The 17,663-nt window shown below is 41.2% G+C and overlaps 2 protein-coding genes across 13 annotated transcripts in view; one reads left to right on the top strand and one right to left on the bottom strand.

The window, feature by feature from the left end:
* ANK2 (ankyrin 2) overlaps positions 1–17,663 on the top strand; it is a 722,246-nt gene that overhangs the window by 113,593 nt on the left and 590,990 nt on the right. The window lies entirely within an intron of this gene.
* On the bottom strand, positions 5,270–6,135 carry LOC125138106 (calmodulin-A-like). Its single transcript, XM_047799345.1, has 2 exons — positions 6,072–6,135; positions 5,270–5,774 (listed from the first exon to the last, which is right to left on the bottom strand). Exons 1-2 carry the CDS (start codon positions 6,133–6,135, stop codon positions 5,272–5,274), a joined length of 567 nt encoding a protein of 188 aa, XP_047655301.1. The 3' UTR covers positions 5,270–5,271.

The following is a 17,663-nucleotide window of genomic DNA, read 5'->3' as shown; positions in this document are numbered from 1 at the left end:
CAGGAGCACTAAGTGCACAGAAGGTTCTAATTCATCCTGTGAGCTCTGTGAACTAGAGTACGAGCCAAATAAAAGGAAGCAGAGGAAAATAAAGCTTCCCCCTGCCCTGCCCCACCCACCCACCTTGTCCTGCTTCCATATAATGTTTTTTTTTGTTTTTTTGGCCACGCCCTCAGCATGTGGAAATTCCCCGGTCAGGGATTGAACCTGCGCCACAGCAGCAACCTGAGCCACAGCAGTGACAGTGCTGGATCCTTAACCCCGCTCAGCCACCGGGGAACTCCCTTCCTTCCATATTGTTGAGTAAAGCTAGATTTATGCTGGAAAGGGCCCTTTCTCTGCTTGTAGTTGGTTAGTTATTTCAGAGGAGCTAAGGCACAGGATGCGCAGCTGGTACTTGCAGGGGAAGAGTGGGTGAGCCTGGGTGAGGAACGTTTTCAGAGGTACCCTTACTGATCCAACCCTCTCGCTCTGCCGTCTCTGACCAGCCTGAGACCACACCCCCTTTTTTGGCCAAGTGCCAAACATCATCTCTCTCTGAAGGGGAGCCTAATGAAGCGATGGCCACGCTTGGGCCTGTTGATGCCTTGGACGTAAAACCGAGGAGCCCTCATCTCTGCAGGCAAACCCTCCCTGCTTCTCAGGGTAGAGATGCCCATGTATTGGAGTTTTAGAATTTCTTTCCTTCAAAAATTAATACACTGCTGTGAAAAGAAATGGAAGGCATTTACCCATTTCCATTTGCTGTGTTTGTGTTCCCCTGTCTTAATCGTCACTCTTGGCAGGTTATGATTAATGCAGAGAGGCCATTTACACCCCAATCGCTACTTTTCAGGGAAGGTGATGCAGGTAGAGAATTAGGGCTGAGCCAGACTTAAGAACGGACACTTCATCTCCTTATTTCACAGAGGGGCAGACTGGCCAGAGTCATGCATGTGATGAGTGACAGAATTAGGACCAGAACCCAGAGCTTCTGGCAGCTCTCTGCACCTTCTGCAATCACATCACTTGAGTGTTCCTATAGACTTAGGTGTTTTTTTGATTTCAGGTTGTTTTTCATTTTATTTAGCTGTGATATTACTAGAATAGTAAAATCACTGCATTTCACTTTCCTAAGAATGTCTTGGAAAATCCTTAAAAATAAAATTAAATTTCACTCTCTTAGGGGTATAGGATGTATATATTCATTGTGGGTCATGTGAAAAGGTCTCAAATATCTGATCATTAATTTTCTGATTTTTGCCTTACCAGGAATGAGGTTCATAAATAAATTAATGTTGATTTATCATTAATATATTGTTCAATTTTGGCAAATCAAGTACCATAAGAATATTTAGAAACTTCTTCCCATTTGGGTAGTTTTCTGAATCATATTAATGTTCTTTCTTTTTTTTTTTTGCTTTTTAGGGCTACACCCTTGGCACATGGAGGTTCCCAGGCTAGGGGTCGAATCAGAGCTGTAGCTGCTGGCCTACACCACAGCCATAGCAACGCTGGCTCCTTAACCCACTGAGCGAGGCCAGGGATCGAACCTACAGCCTCATGGTTCCAAGTCGGATTTGTTTCTGCTGCGCCACCTTGGGAACTCCTTAATGTTCTTTCTTTATGCAGGCCCTACTTATGGTGACTTTTAAAATCAATTAAGATGTATTTAAAATAAAGTTTCGGGAGTTCCTGTCGTGGCTCAGTGGAAACAATCTGACTAGGAATCTTGAAGTTGCAGGTTCGATCCTTGGCCTCGCTCAGTGGGTTAAGGATCTGGCGTTGCCTTGAGCTGTGGTGTAGGTTGCATCCATGGCTTGGATCTGGCTTTGCTGTGGCATAGGCTGGCAGCTGTAGCTGCGATTAGACCCCTAGTCTGGGAAACTCCATATGCTGTAGTTGTGGCCCTAAAAAAAAAAAAAAAGAAGGCAAATAAATAAATAAAATAAAGTTTCAGAGTTCCCCTTGTGGATCAGTGGGTTAGGAACCTAACTAGAATCCATTAGAATGCAATTCAATCCCTGGCCTGGCTCAGTGGATTAAGGATCCAGCATTGCCACAAACTGTGCCACAGGTTGCAGATGCAGCTTGGATCCTGAGTTGCCGTGGGTGTGGTGCAGGCCCCAGTTGCAGCTCTGATTCGACTCCTAGCCTAGGAACTTCCATATGCTGCACGTGTGGCTTAAAAAAAAATAAAGTTTCAGCTTGAATTACTATTTGGATCACTGCTAGACCCTAAAGAGATTTTCAAAAAAATACTTGTTGATTGAATGATAGAATATACAGAGCACCACAATGCCTGCTTCTGAGTATAATGAAATTTTAAAGGTAATGCAATGTTGTGCTGTTCCTTAATGGTATTAGGTGCACATCTGTTAATTATTCAATCTGATTTTAGTCAGGGTGAGATTCACATATTTGTTTGAAAGCAACATAAATATGAATAAATGTCACATGTAATTCATCTATGGTAACACCATCTGTAAAAGCAATAAAAACATAATTAGATAGGGTGTTGTTTAATCACATTTTTTGGAAACCTCAACTGTCATGCAGAGGCCCTCTGATTATATCCTTAATATGCACTAATCAGTGTCTACTGATCTGGGCAGGGCATCTTTTCATTCTAGACATTAAACTATAGTGATATATTGGGAAAAACTAGTTTTGGTTGCTTGGAGTAGTTGCGACAAGAATAATTGGAACACTGTTCTAAAGAGCCTGTACTCTCTAGCTCAGAAACACATGGCTGCATGTGTGACATTTCTAAATGGTGACTTATTCAAGGAACCTCTAGTTGATTTTTTATTTTAAGCTTCAGGTTATGGAGGGGAAAAACAAAAAACAGAAAAGGAAAATTAGGCATTAATGTTCCTAATCTGGAGAGGCAGAGACTCCAAATAAAGGTACCGCTTATTTTAAAAAGATGTAACTAAGAGGAAATGAAAAAAACAAAAAAGAAAGATGTTTAGTGGTGCCTCAGTACCGTGAATAGCTGCTGTCTTAGTTGTAAATTTTACTCTTTAAGGTCTTGGGCCTTTAACCAGTTCCATTTAGGCCAAAAGCACAAGCAAGTATCTCTTGCTGTAAACAAAGCAACAGACTTAAGTTAATGCTAATGTGTTCACAGCCAGAGCCAAAAGCTTTTCAGGGTTATTATAACACACTGGGCTCTTAGCCCATCCATCTAAATGTCTAAAGTAGACTAAAGTTATGGATCTGTCCATTGTATACATCATCCCACATGAGAGCCAGATGCTACTGTTTACTGTGTTAGTGACTGTGCAGCTTCAATGTGAAATCTGAGATTGCTGTTAGGGGTCAATGGAAGTTATAGATTGATTTTTCTGATCATGAATTCAAGCTTCTACCCTCCAGTCTGTTTTGCTTAAGGCTGCTTTTTTGGAACAGTCTCTTAAATGTAATTTACACTCAACTGTCTAAACCATTTAGATGAAGGGCTTCCATGTGAAAACTGTTTATTTATTGTCTTTTGGGCTTTGGGTTCGATGGAGGTCTTCAGCATATTTTTATCCTTTGTCTTGAGCCTGGAAAAGAATAGTCATGAAGATCTATTGCACAACACCACACTTGAAAGCACCGTGGTACAGCCTTTGGGGAGATGGGGGTAGAAAAATAGGTCTGTGTATATCGACTTAGAAAAAGACTCTATTGTCCTTGGTCAAAAAGAAAGTTCCGTCATTCAAGACCCAGTATTGGGTTTTATTGACTCAGACCCCTTGTTTTAATCCTATTCTATTTGATTTGTGCCTTTTTATCATATTTTGAGCAAGTATCCTAAGCAATAATAATAATAACAATAGTGACTGCCATATGTTGAATACTTCCCATATGTTAGGCCCTGTACCAACGTTTCATTGATTTATGGACATTTCACGGTTAGGTAAATTTGCACCAAATCACATGACTTGTCAGCTGAGATTCCAACCAGGTCTTTCTAAATCTAGAGCGAAATATAAAGCTCTTATAACTTATGCCTGTTGTTCCAACTATAGAATTCTATTGCATCGTGTACACAAACATGAAAGTTGTCACAAAGCTCTTTTGATCTACGTACCACATAGTTTTGGTGGTGGCTGGGGGGATGTTAACTTACAGGTGAGGAGAGAATGCCTTTATTTTAGGTAAGATTTCATTATGTTAATAAATTGTGCTGTGATATGGTTAAAAGGTATGGGGAGTGCTTAGAAGTAATAGTTAACCTGCGTTCTATTTTTTTTTAATTGTAATTTTTTAAATTGGAAAACAAATATACAATTTGGAATGGATTTGAGGCAAATTGTGCCATAAGCAGATTTTCTTTAAGTGGCTAAAACAAAGTTTAAAGCACAAGTAACAATAAAAGAAGCTGTTTCTGCTGCAGGACCAGCATTACGAAAAAATATTGTACGAGTACCCGGATAAAACACCCGTTTTGCAATAGTGCAACTTTTAAGTACCTATTGTTGACTGTCTGTAGTCCACGCAGAGTTACAACTCCACACTTTTACAATAGCACGCTGACAGTTCCTAAAGAAAACTACTGAAAAAAAAAAGACATAACCCAGATGTTCCCTCATTTGACCAACTCCATCTAAGTTTAGATGTGCAGAGGGCTTAGAAATACACAGAGTAAGCCACATGCAACATGTTACTTGATCAGTTTTCTAAAATAAGGTTTCAAGACAATGACAGTAAGATAAGGGAAGAAAACACGGAGGAATGAGGTCCTAATTACTATACGTGCATTTTTATTTTATTTTATTTTTTTGGCAGTAGGGGAAACGTTTTACGGATAAGTTACAAAGAAAAGGCAAACAGTTTTGTACAAGAAATTTAACACATTCTCGGCTCAGATCCCACATTGCTGTGGCTCTGGTGTAAGCCAGCGGCTACAGCTCCGATTAGACCCCTAGCTTGGGAACCTCCATATGCCATGGGAGTGGCCCAAGAAATGGCAAAAAAAAAAAAAAAAAAAAACCAGAAACAACAACAACAACAAAAAAAACCAAAAAGGAGTTCCCATTGTGGCGCAGTGGTTAACGAATCCTACTAGGAACCATGAGGTTGCAGGTTCGATCCCTGGCCTTGCTCAGTGGGTTAAGGATCCAGCGTTGCTGTGAGCTGTGGTGTAGGTCGCAGATGCGGATCGGATCCTGCGTTGCTGTGGCCCTGGTGTGGCTTAGACCCCTAGCCTGGGAACCTCCATATGCTGCGGGACCGGCCCTAGAAAAGGCGAAAAAAGACCAAAAAAAAAAAAAAAAAGAAAAGAAATTTAACACAACATCTTCACTTTGCTGTCAACATTTGTACAAACTCTTCATAGTTTACCTGACCATCACCATCAATATCTGCTTCCCTGATCATTTCATCAACCTCTTCATCTGTTAACTTGTCTCCAAGGTTTGTCATCACATGGCGAAGCTCCCCGGCACTAATATAGCCATTGCCATCCTTATCCAACACAAAGAATACTTCTCTAATTTCTTCTTCACTGTCTGTGTCTTTCACTTTTCTTGCCATCATTGTCAGAAATTCCAGGAAGTCAGTTGTGCCGTTACCATGAGCCTCTCCTTCATTAATCATGCCCTGTAACTCTGCTTCTGTGGGATTCTGCCCAAGAGACCTTATTACAGTTCCCAATTTCTTTGTTGTTATAGTTCCATCACCATCCTTGTCAAATAGTGAAAAAGCTTCTTGGACTTCTGCAGTCTGCTCTGCAGTCAGTTGGTCAGCCACTCTGCAAGTGCTACCGGTCTCCCGCTTACTCGCTCGGCTCGGACTTGTTAGTTCTATTTTGAATATCTAAAAGTCAGTCCCTGTAGCAAGTTCCTAATGAAAATATCATAAGCTAACAAAATTTTGCATTAAAGGACCTTATTATCAAAGAGTAGTTCTTTCAGCTTTATCCAAAACATGGTAGGCTTTATAGTAGTCTTGCAATGATTAAGGACTTTGTAAAGATAATCAGTATAGCTTAATGCACTGACAAAAATAATGCTCCGATAAAAATATCTACCCTTTGTTGCGGGTCTTGTTTAAGACACTTAAACAGAACAATAACACTAAAGTCTGAAAAAGTTCATTACCATATTTGTAATATTTTCCTCCTTTTGTGTTCATGTCCCTGAACTTGAGTAGCCAGTCGCCCATGTACCTTAGATTGCTTTATGTTCCTTGAGAGAGGGGCTTTCTTGAGTTTCAGCATTGCCTTCTCAGAGGTGGGTGCAGTGGCTGTACAGGGTGTTATGTTCACAAAGGTGTCATCCACCAGGAGGCTAGAGCTCTATAGGTGGAAGCTTAGTGGTTAAAACTCCAAAGTATGATTTCTTTAACTTTTTTTATTTTTAAACTTTAAAAATTTTTATGGCCACACCTGTGGCATATGGATGTTTCTGGGCCAAGGGTTGAATCTGAGCTGCAGCAAAGGCAGATCCTTTAACCTACTGCACTAGGTCGGGGATTGAACCTGCACCTCTGCAGTGACCTGAGCTGCGGCAGTCAGGTTCTTAACCCACTGCACCACAGTGGGAACTCCGCTTCGATTTTAAAGATAATACATTGTAGGAAAATAGAAAAAAATCTAAGTAACCCAAACTGAACTGCTTGTTCCTATTTTTTCTTTTCTTTTTTTCTATTTTTTTTTAGTGTCACACCTGTGGCATATGGCAGTTCCCAGGCGAGGGGGCTGAATCAGAGCTGCAGCTGCCGGCCTATGCCATAGCCACAGCAATGCAGAATATGAGCTGATTCTGTGACCTATCATCACAGCTCATGGCAACACTGGATTCTTAACCCACTGAGTGGGGCCAGGGATCAAACCGGCATCCTTATGGATGCTAGTTGGGTTCTTAACCCACTGAGCTACAAGAGAAACTTTTTTTTTTTTGTGCCTGTGGCATACAGAAGTTCCTGGGTCAGAGACCAGACCATGCTAGTGACATAAAAAACACTGAATTTTTAATTGCTAGGCCACCAGGGAATTCCTCATGCCTTGTTTTTTAACAAAGCAATTTGGCAAAGGCTAGCTGTTTAGAATATCTACGCATTGGTGCAGTGTTTGAGACACTTAAACGTATACCCTGAAAAATGCTATTAGAGGCTCATAAAAAATAGGCTCCAGAAAGTTTTACATGATTAGATCTTTTTTCATCTTGGTGTTGGGATATCAACTCTGTAATTCATAACTTTTCCTTGTAGCTCAATATTATTGGGTTATTATGAGGGAAACATTAAACTACCTGTAATGAAGAATGAAGCTGAGTTACAAAGTAGATTTTATATAATTTTACAGTCACATTTTTTTTTCCCAGAAAAGACTTATTTCTCCATGTTGTGTATTTGATGCTTAATAAAACTGTTGGTATCCATAAAAACATGTTCTTAGAGGTAAAGTTACTTTTAGAATAATACTGCAGAATTTTAAATGCCTCATCCTGACGTTGTATGGGATTTAATATCAGAAAAAAACTAAATCTTATAAGAACATTTGGGAGTTCCCATCGTGGCTCAGTGGTTAACGAATCCGACTAGGAGCCATGAGGTTGTGGGTTCCATCCCTGGCCTTGCTCAGTGGGTTAAGGATCCCGTGTTGCCGTGAGCTGTGCTGTAGGTTGAAGATGCGGCTCAGATCCCACATTACTGTGGCTCTGGCGTAGGCCAGTGGCTACAGCTCCGATTGGACCCCTAGCCTGGCAACCTCCATATGCCACTGGTGCGGCCCTAGAAAAAAACACAAAAGGACAAAAAAAAAAAAAAAGAAAAAGACAAAAAAGAACATTTGGGCCAAATGTTACCAAAAATAGTTGTTGCTCTAAAATTTCACACAGGGAATGACATTCCATGATTTTCTACTTGTTATGTACTCTGGCTTCATTTTCCATTTGGGACTGAAAAGAAGAAATTTAGAAAAGAATATTTGAAAAGGAGATGTTGGTGCTTTATAAGCTCCCAATATGCTGCCTCAGTTAGAGCTAAATTGCTGCTGTAAAGAGACAACTCTATGCTTATGTTTAGGCACTAATCTGTTTAAGGTATTCACAATTTAGTTTGGAAAAAGGCAAATCTCCCTAATGATAGCTAGCCAGATTGATGTTAGTTATGTAACACCCAGCTAGGTTGGAAGGACAGAAAATGATCTGTAGCAACTGGACTGTAATACAGGTCTCCTTGGTGTGTGGGACCGTTTTGAAAGGTGGTTGTGCTTTTCAGCTTGACTACCAGAGAAATAAACATGAAGAGGTTTTGCTGTACCAAGGAAAGGCTTGGAGCACAGAAAAAAAATGTCTGAATCAGAATAAGCCAAACATAAGTCAGGAGGTGAAGGAGATGGTGGTAAGCTGAAGTGGCAATCTTTTATTTATTTATTTATTTATTTATTTATTTATTTATTTATTTATTTATTTAATGTCTTTTTTGTCTTTTCCAGGGCCTTACCCTTGGCATGTGGAGGTTCCCAGGCTAGGGAGCTGTAGCTGCCAGCCTACGCCAGAGCCACAGCAACACAGGATCCGAGCCGTGTCTGTAACCTACACCACAGCTCATGGCAACACTGGATCCTTAACCCACTGAACCAGGCCAGGGATAGAACCGGCAACCTCATGGTTCCTAGTCAGATTTGTTAACCACTAAGCCAGGAAGGGAACTCCAGAAGTGGCAATTTTTTAGACCACAGTAGCTCTAAAACCCACAACACAATATTGGATTAGACAGATGGCTAGAGATTTCTGATTTCAGATCTATCAGGGCAATTTTCCAATATAAATCTGGTAGGATACCTAAGTTAGATTATTTTAAGCTGTGACTGATAATCAAGTTAATGATGAGTTTTGATGATACGTGATATACCCAGGTGTCTATACATTGTTTTTTTCTTTAAATTTATGAATGATTATGTTCTTGAATTTATAATATACTATTCCTTTAAAACATAATAGTTGATTTACTATAATATACTGTTCTAAATTCAAAAGATACAAAAGGACAAACACATCTTTCTTCCCTGGTGCTCTAGTTCCCCTCCTCAGAGATAACAGCTGTTTTTAGTTCCATGTGCATTTTCCAGTTATATTTCATATACATATGTGTGTGTGTGTGTATCTTGTTAAACACAAATTGTAGCATAATAATACACAATTCTGTCTTTTTTCACTTAATATGTCTTGAGCATTGTTCCATTGCAGTACATATGACGTTGCCTTATTCTTTCAGCAAAATTATGTTATGAAACATTTCAAACATACACAAAATTAGCATGTATAAAGGACCCCCAGGTATCTATTATCCAGCTTCAACATAACGTGTTAATATCTTGACAATTTTACTCTATGGTAGAAGATTAGGAGATTATCCTTAACTTTGTTCCATGTGATATTGGCCTACTCATTTCGTTAAAAAGAAAAACTCACCGATTAGTGATGTTTAATGATATATTTATGAGTGAAATGATATGTTGTCTGATGTTTGAGATTTACTTCAAAATATACCAGAAGAAAAAAATATGTGTGGGAGGAATAGCCTGAGTCAAGATTGGCAAAATGTTGAAGTTTGGATGAATGCAGATCCAGTGTATTAATTCCCTGCTGTTGTGTATGTTGGATGATTTCCATAAGAATACCTTTGCTAAACTGGTTTCATCTATAGCTTCCCTTTTTTCTCTGGAGTATTCTAAAATAAATCCAAGATATCATGTAATTTCACCCATAAATACTTTAGCATGTATTCCTAAGACATACTTAAAACCCACTATAATGCCATTGTCATCTTAAAAAAATTAATATTTTTAACATAATTTAAAATCCACTCTATTTTTCAATTTTCCTGATTTTCTCAAAAATGCCTTTTTTAAAGTTGTTTTTGGAGCTCCCATTGTGGCTCAGTGGGAATGAATCTGACTAGTATCCATGAGGACGTAGGTTTGATCCCTGGCCTGTCTCAGTGGGTTAATGAATGATCTAGTGTTGCCATGAGCTGTGGTGTGGTTCGCAGACAGGGCTTGGATCGCACGTTGCTGTAGCTGTGGTGTAGGCTGGCAGCTGTGGCTCTGATTTGACCTCCAGCCTGGGAACCTCCATATGCCACAGGTGCGGCCCTTAAAAAAAAAAAAAAAGTTGCTTTGTTTGAATTAGGAGCCAAATTAAATCCACATATGGCATCCATTAACTCTTAAACTTTAAAAATTCTCTTACTTACAAAAAAATGCCATTTATTCATTTAAGAAACTAAGTTATTTATACTGTAGGAGACTCTACCTTCTGGTTTTGACTGTTCCCTCCAGGTGTTGTACAGCTTGTTCCTCTATCCCTTGTATTGGAGGCATGATTGGATTCAGAATGAATATTTTTTTCAAGAATCCTTCCTAGGTGGTGCTTGCTGTGTTCTTGCTGTATCACCTTTAGAGGCTCATGTGTCTCACGTTTTATTTTGAGAGATTCTAAGATCGATCAGAGGATTTGGGTGGGTGAACCTGCTCTGCTCATTATAAAGTTTTTCATGAACATTTTATCTACAGTTTTTGGCATCCAGGGATTATTACTGCCTCAGTCCATTATTCCATTAAGGGTTGCAAAATGATTTTCCATTTCTTTTTTGCATTTATTGCCTGGGATTGTGTACAAAGAAGTTCCCCACATCAACTTTTTGATTAGTTTAAGTACATACAGTTGGTTTATTCTTTTAAAAGATCTTATAGCATTTTAGGAGTTCCTGTCGTGGCGCAGTGGAAATGAATCCGACTGGGAACCATGAGGTTGTGGTTTGATCCCTGGCCTCACTCAGTGGATTAAGGATCCAGCATTGCCGTGAGCTGTGGTGTAGGTCACAGATGTGGCGGCTCAGATCTGGTGTTGCTGTGGCTCTGGTGCAGGGCGGCAGCTACAGCTCCGATTCAACCCCTAGCCTGGGAACCTCCATATGTTGCGGGTGCGGCCCTAAAAAGACAAAAAAAAAATCTTAATTGCATTTTAATGTAACATAATTTAACTAGTTCCCTATTTATGGATATTTAGAGTGTTTTCTTTTTCATTATAAATATGTAAGTATAAGAGGAGGGAACTGAAGGGAGTTCCCGTCGTGGCGCAATGGTTAACGAATCCGACTAGGAAACATGAGGTTTCGGGTTCGGTCCCTGCGCTTGCTCAGTGGGTTAAGGATCCGACGTTGCCGTGAGCTGTGGTGTAGGTTGCAGATGCGGCTCGGATCCCACGTTGCTGTGGCTCTGGTGTAGTCCGGAGGCTACAGCTCCGATCTGACCCCTAGCCTGGGAACCTCCATATGCCGAGGGAGCAGCCCAAAGAAATAGCAAAAAGACAAAAAAAAAAAAAAAAAAGAGGAGGGAACCGAAATGTTAAGATATCTGTATCTGTTTATACATATATATATATATATATATATATAAATTCCCCCCCCCCCATCTGCAGCATGTGGAAGCTCCTGGGCCAGGGATCAAACCCACACTGCCGTTTTAGCCTGAGCCACAGCTGTGACAACATCGGATTCTTTTTTTTTTTTTTTTGTCTTTTTGCCATTTCTTGGGCCGCTCCCGCGGCATATGGAGGTTCCCAGGCTAGGGGTCGAATCGGAGCTGTAGCCACCGGCCTACGCCAGAGCCACAGCAACGCAGGATCCGAGCCGCGTCTGCGACCTACACCACAGCTCATGGCAACGCCGGATCGTTAACCCACTGAGCCAAGCCAGGGATAGAACCGGCAACCTCATGGTTCCTAGTCGGATTCGTTAACCACTGCGCCACGACGGGAACTCTAACATCGGATTCTTAACCCACTGTACCAAACGGGAACTTCCAAGATTTATATTTTAATAGAAAATAATTATTGGATTTTTTTTACTTTCTGCATATAAGGTTTAGTATAAATATGAGAGTTGAAGTCACATAGACCTCTAATTTATCCATGGATCATTTATTAATCACATGACCTTGGGCAGGTTATTTGCCTTTATTCAGAGCCTCATTCTCTTCATTTGTATATCAGGAATAATAGCAATATCTGATTCCTGATTGTTTAAAGATGAAATAAAATCAAAACACTTGGTACAGAGCTTACCACATAGTATATGCTCTGTATAGTGAACTTTGTTAATATTTGAGCATTAAATGAAATAGCACAAGCAAAGTCCATCAGATAAGCCCCTGGAAAATAGATGCTCAATAAAAAGTGCTACTTTTCTCCCCTTCTTCGCTTCACATCTGAGCAGTAATAATTATTTCTTTCCCAACTGAAAGGGGGCATTATGTTATTCTGGTATTAGCTTTTATGGAGACCCACCTGGAATTTCTGGGGTCACAGCTTCCTGTCATGGTGGCCTGGCTATAATCCCAGAAATGCCTACTTTTCAGTCCAAAAAAAGAATCAGTAGAGTGCAAGCAATCCTGCGTTTTCACCATGAGCTGTGTAACTAGCGTTCCTCTCCTCTGCCTTGCCCTCCCTGCCAAAATAGAATCATGACAAATTAACCTTCCCATCAAAGCTTACTTTAGAATAACTGGCGTTTGCCTGAAAGTTAATACACTAAATTGCTTTTGTTAGCAACTTGTGAGAATTACTTTTCCATTGGCGTGCCTTTTCCCTATGAATGCTTCATCTTAGTGAGCCCTTCATCTTAGCTTTATTCCTCCAGTTTCCCCTATCCAGTCACGGCTCTTTCTTCTGTGGACTTAGACTTTGAGCATCTCTTCTCCTTACTTTCTATGCTCATCTTTCAATTTTCAGAAGCCCCATCTGTCCAGCCAGTAAGGAGATGTTTTGCATGGCTCCTTTGTCCATGCAATTAGATAGAGCTGGACTTGCTTAGCATTACCTCATTTCTTTTTCCTGTGTCCCCACAAAAGAGCTGACAAGCATTGTTCATTCACTGGTCTCAGTTTTTTGGATATACAGAATGCAGAAAGGTTAAGTGATTCGAAATGATATATCGGCGATAATAATGGACCCTGGAGTCGGCACTGCTGACTGGAAAAGAACAGCTTTAGGATCAGGTTCTTTTCAATGAAATCTGCTGAGGGCGCGCACACACATGTAAGTAATAGCCTGGAAGACAAGAGGTACTTTTGGTCATTTTAGTGATGCTTCTTCTCCTTTGGCAGAAAGATACCATGAACGTGTGCTGAGTCCTTAAAGATCGGGGAGGATAACTATCTTGACGAATTTGAATGACTTTTAAACATCAAAGTGTGTTTTTGGTTAAGACGAATGCCATTTGGTGTTTTAATTGAGATTCGGAGCATCACAAACTCTCGCAGAAGGGCCTTACTACTTAGAAAGTAAACTACAAAGCAGAGAAAAAAGATCAGGAACACAGAAGCTGCTTGTTTTTTTCAGTCACTTTGCAATTAATGCGTGACAAGTTAATTAGTTCAGATGTCAGTGACCAGCTTTAGGCAATAATGACCCATGGCTCCCTTCAGTCCAAAGAATCTCTCTATCTAGGATGAAGGATGATTTAAACAATTATATGTAGCAGTTGAAACTTCGTCTTGCACATTCTTTGTACCTGGGACTCCTTCAGAGGAAAACCTCTTAAAAATTTGGAGCTTGTGAGCCTTCTTTGATGGTTTTGCACCTCTCTGGATGTTGGGCAAGAGATTGTTATTCTCACCCATGAAGGACCGGTGTTATTCCTCCCACTCTCATTCATGTCATGATAATTTATTAAGCAGCTACTATGTGCAAGGTCTGGTTGTCATGTGCTGGAGGTACAAAGGTCCTGCTCTAATAGCTGGCACAAGGTGAGACATTTCTGCCTGAAATAGCAGGCTTCCCAGAGTGTGGTCTGTGGCCTCTCCTGGGGTCCCTACCCCAGCTAGTGAGTCAGAATCTCAGGGTGGGTTTAGGACTCTGCATTCTCATCAGGTGATTCTCACGCACTGGTGCAGGTAGGGGTGAGGTGGTTAAGGGGGAGAGTAACAGCCAGCATGCAATGCAGTGCGTCCCTCGGAGAGAGCTTTCAATTTAGCGTTAATGTTTCTGGGAGGCTGCTCAGAAAGGGCTCACCTTGCCTGGCTTGAAGGAGCTTCCCCTGGAGGGGGCCGGCTGAAGGGCTTCTATACAGGCTTCATGGAATTGGTATGAATTCTGTCCTCCACCATGTCTTAGTCCTGGACTGAGAGGCAGATCCTGGGTTAGGTCAGCGGGGTGGTGGGGAGAAGGGCCGAGGGCTTGTATCCCTAGAGTCTGTACTTTATTCCCTGGAGTGTTCAAGGGGAGAATATAGCTGACAGCTAATATATTGAGGATTCATTTAAGGAGAGAAAAAAAAGTGCAGAGATAAAGCCATATGAGCTAGTACATACACAGAGTCTTGTTACACCTAGGTGCTTAGAAGCATTATATATATATATATATATATATATATATATATATATATATTAATCCATTCATCCCAAAACCTTATGGGGTAACTTTGCACATAAAGAAACATCCTCACTTTGCACATGAAGAAACAGAAGTAAAGCCCCAACTCACCCAGCAGAGCCAGGATTCCAACACAGACAAGTGTGGGGCGGAAGGTAAGCGTATCGGTACAGGAGTCAGTTGCCTCTTAGAAACATCATCATTTGAAGTGGTAAAGCAGGAGTTCAAATAAAAGAAAAAAAAATAATTTTTTTTCTTTTATTTGAAGTGGTAAAGTTGTAGCTCAGTGGTAACAAACCAGACTAGGAACCATGAGGATGCGGGTTCGATCCCTGGCCTCATGCAGTGGGTTAAGAATATGGTGTTGCCGGAGTTCCCGTCGTGGTGCAGTGGTTAACGAATCCGACTAGGAACCATGAGGTTGCGGGTTTGGTCCCTGCCCTTGCTCAGTGGGTTAAGGATCCGGCGTTGCCGTGAGCTGTGGTGTAGGTTGCAGATGCGGCTCGGATCCTGCGTTGCTGTGGCTCTGGCGTAGGCCGGTGGCTACAGCTCCGATTCAACCCCTAGCCTGGGAACCTCCATATGCCGTGGGAGCGGCCCAAGAAATAGCAACAACAACAACAACAAAAAGACAAAAGACAAAAAAAAAAAAAGAGAATATGGTGTTGCCATGAGCTATGGTGTAGGTTGCAGACATGGCTCGGATACCGTGTGGCTATGGCTGTGGTGTAGGCCAGCCGCTGTAGCTCTGATTCGACCTCTAGCCTGAGAACTTCCATATTCTGCGGGCGTGGCCTAAATAGACAAAAAAAAAAAAAAAATTGAAAAAATGGTAAAACAGAATTACACACTTTCATGCTGTTCTACTTGAGCATTGATTTCTCTCAGCATTTCACCAGGTATCTTCTCTTCCCCCACTGGCCACACAAAGAACACTTCTGGAAGCCGTGACAGCTGCCCTCTTAAATGCCTTTAGGACTGGTTACTGCTGTTTTAGAGAAAAAAATTACATGCTGCTTTTTGCTGTTACCTTACAGTCTAGCTGCACGTGAACAGTCCCTGTTACAAAAGATTTGAGCCTTCACTGCCTGAGTGGAGACTGGGTGCACTTTTTGAGAGATTAAAGCCCCAACATCTCATTCTTTAAGTAAGTGTATGACACTAAAAAACAACCCCAAAAAACCAACCAAGCAACACCCCCCCCCAAAACTCAAAACTCAAAGCTGAACAAACTTTCAGTTTCTTTTCTTAAAAATTTTTTCTTTTATTAAAAAATGTTTATAGTGTCTTTGATTTGAGTTTAATCTCAGATTGGTTCTCTAAAAGCTTTCATAGTGTGTGTTCATTGACATGGATGATTACTAGCAAGTTTAACAAGGAAAACACTTTTGATCTCTGAGCTTCTGACACGAAGAGTTATTTGACTTGAGTTCTTTTTCAGGAGCTATTTAACATTTTTACATTTGTACCGGTTGACAGAGGCCTGGCTTATACACCGATCTGAAGTTGTCTTGATTCTGAAGGAAACTGGTGAATTGAGAACATTCTCTCTTTTTTTGGTAGAATCAGGAGAAAGAGAGCTGCTATTTCTTGGAAATTTTGCCCAGCAGCCTAGCAACATAGACATCTTCCTGGCCTTCTTTTTGGAAGAGTTACATCCACAAAACATTATCCCAAACTGAACAAATCATTGTTAGGTATAGGTTTGCTGCATAAACACTTTTTCTTGCACTCAGGAATACCCAGGCCTAAATGGGTCAGCTCTTACAGCTTTACTGAAGGGCATGTTTTTTTATGACTAGGAAAAGATGCATGCACTTCTGATAGACCCCACTGAATATCCAAACCCAAATTATTTTTATTAATTTCAACTATTTTCCATTAAAATAATACATGCTTCTTATACAAATTCAATAGAAGAAGTGTTTGAGTTGTTCCCGTCATGGCTCAGTAGAAACAAGTCCGACTAGTACCCAGGGTGGTGCAGGTTGGATCCCTGGCCTCTGTCAGTGGGTTAGGTATCCGGCATTGCCATGAGCTGAAGTGTCGGTCACAGACTTGGCTTAGATCCTGCGTGGCTGTGACTGTGGCCAGTGACTACAGCTCTGATTCCACCCCTAGCCTGGGAACCTCCATATGCTGTCGGGGGGGGAGGCCTAAAAAAAGACCAGGAAAAAAAAAAAGAAATGTTAGAAATAAAAGGTTAGTGACCCTCACTCCCAAGTTATTTTTAATGTTCTGGGATGTTCTATTTCCCTTAAAATAGCATTTCCACTGAAGGAAATAATAGTTTAAACCTCTGAAAACTAGAGTTATGATTCATAAGAGTAATTTAAAAGTTTTTGGAGTTCCCATAGTGGCGCATTGGAAATGAATCCGACTAGGAACCATAAGGTTGCGGATTTGATCCATCCCTGGCCGTGCTCAGTGGGTTTAAGGATCTGGCGTTGCTGTGAGCTGTGGTGTAGGTCAAAGATGTGGTTCAGATCTGGCATTGCTGTGGCTGGGGGGTAGGCCGGTGGCTACGGCTCTGATTAGACCCCTAGCCTGGGAACCTCCATATGCTGCGAGTGCAGCCCTGAAAAGAAAAAAAAAGTTTTTGACTATCAAGAGATTATATTAGTTTCCTATTGCTGCCGTAATGAATTTCCAAAATGTAGTGGCTTAAAACAACACAAAATTTATGACTTTACAGTCTGGAGAGCTCAAGTCCCAAGTGGATTTCACCAGGTTGAAACCAAGGCGTTGGCGGGGCTGTGATCCCTCTGAAAGCTCTAGGGGAGAATTTGTTTCCTTGCCTTTTCCACATTCTGGAGGTTGCCTGCACGTCTTGGCTCCTGACCCCATCTCTCATATTAAAAGAACATTATTCCATCCCCTTGGTTCTGTCCTCATGTCACCTTCTCCCCTGTTGACCCTTTTGTCTCCCTCTCAGAAGGATGCTTGTGGTTACAATGGGCCCACCAGGATAATCTCCCACCTTAGATTCATCAGCCTACAAAGTCCCTTTTGCCATCCTGGGTCACATTCACATGTTCCAGGGGTCAGGATGTGGGCATCTTTGGAGAGGGGTGTTGCTTAGCTACCACAGAGATACACAACTGTGATTTGCTCAGGGATTTCGTGTGGGAGAAATTCCTATTAAATTAGCACCTCTTGGAGTTCCCGCCTTGGCTCAGCAGAAACGAAACAGACTAGTATCAGTGAGGACGCGGGTTCGATCCCTGGCCTTGCTCAGTGGGTTAATGATCAGGCGTTGCCATGAGCTGTGGTGTAAGTCGAAGATGCAGCTTGGATCCCGAGTTGCTGTGG

The sequence above is a fragment of the Phacochoerus africanus genome, chromosome 10 (genome assembly GCF_016906955.1).
Source record: "Phacochoerus africanus isolate WHEZ1 chromosome 10, ROS_Pafr_v1, whole genome shotgun sequence".
Lineage (NCBI taxonomy): Eukaryota > Metazoa > Chordata > Mammalia > Artiodactyla > Suidae > Phacochoerus > Phacochoerus africanus.
This window is presented reverse-complemented; position numbering and strand designations above follow the sequence as displayed.

Coding starts and splice junctions, on each gene's coding strand:
- LOC125138106 (XM_047799345.1), bottom strand. CDS start 6,135: ATGGGCGACTGGCTACTCAAGTTCAGGGACATGAACACAAAAGGAGGA. Junction 5,775..6,071: donor AGGAAAATATTACAAATATG/GTAATGAACTTT, acceptor TATTCAAAATAG/AACTAACAAGTCCGAGCCGA.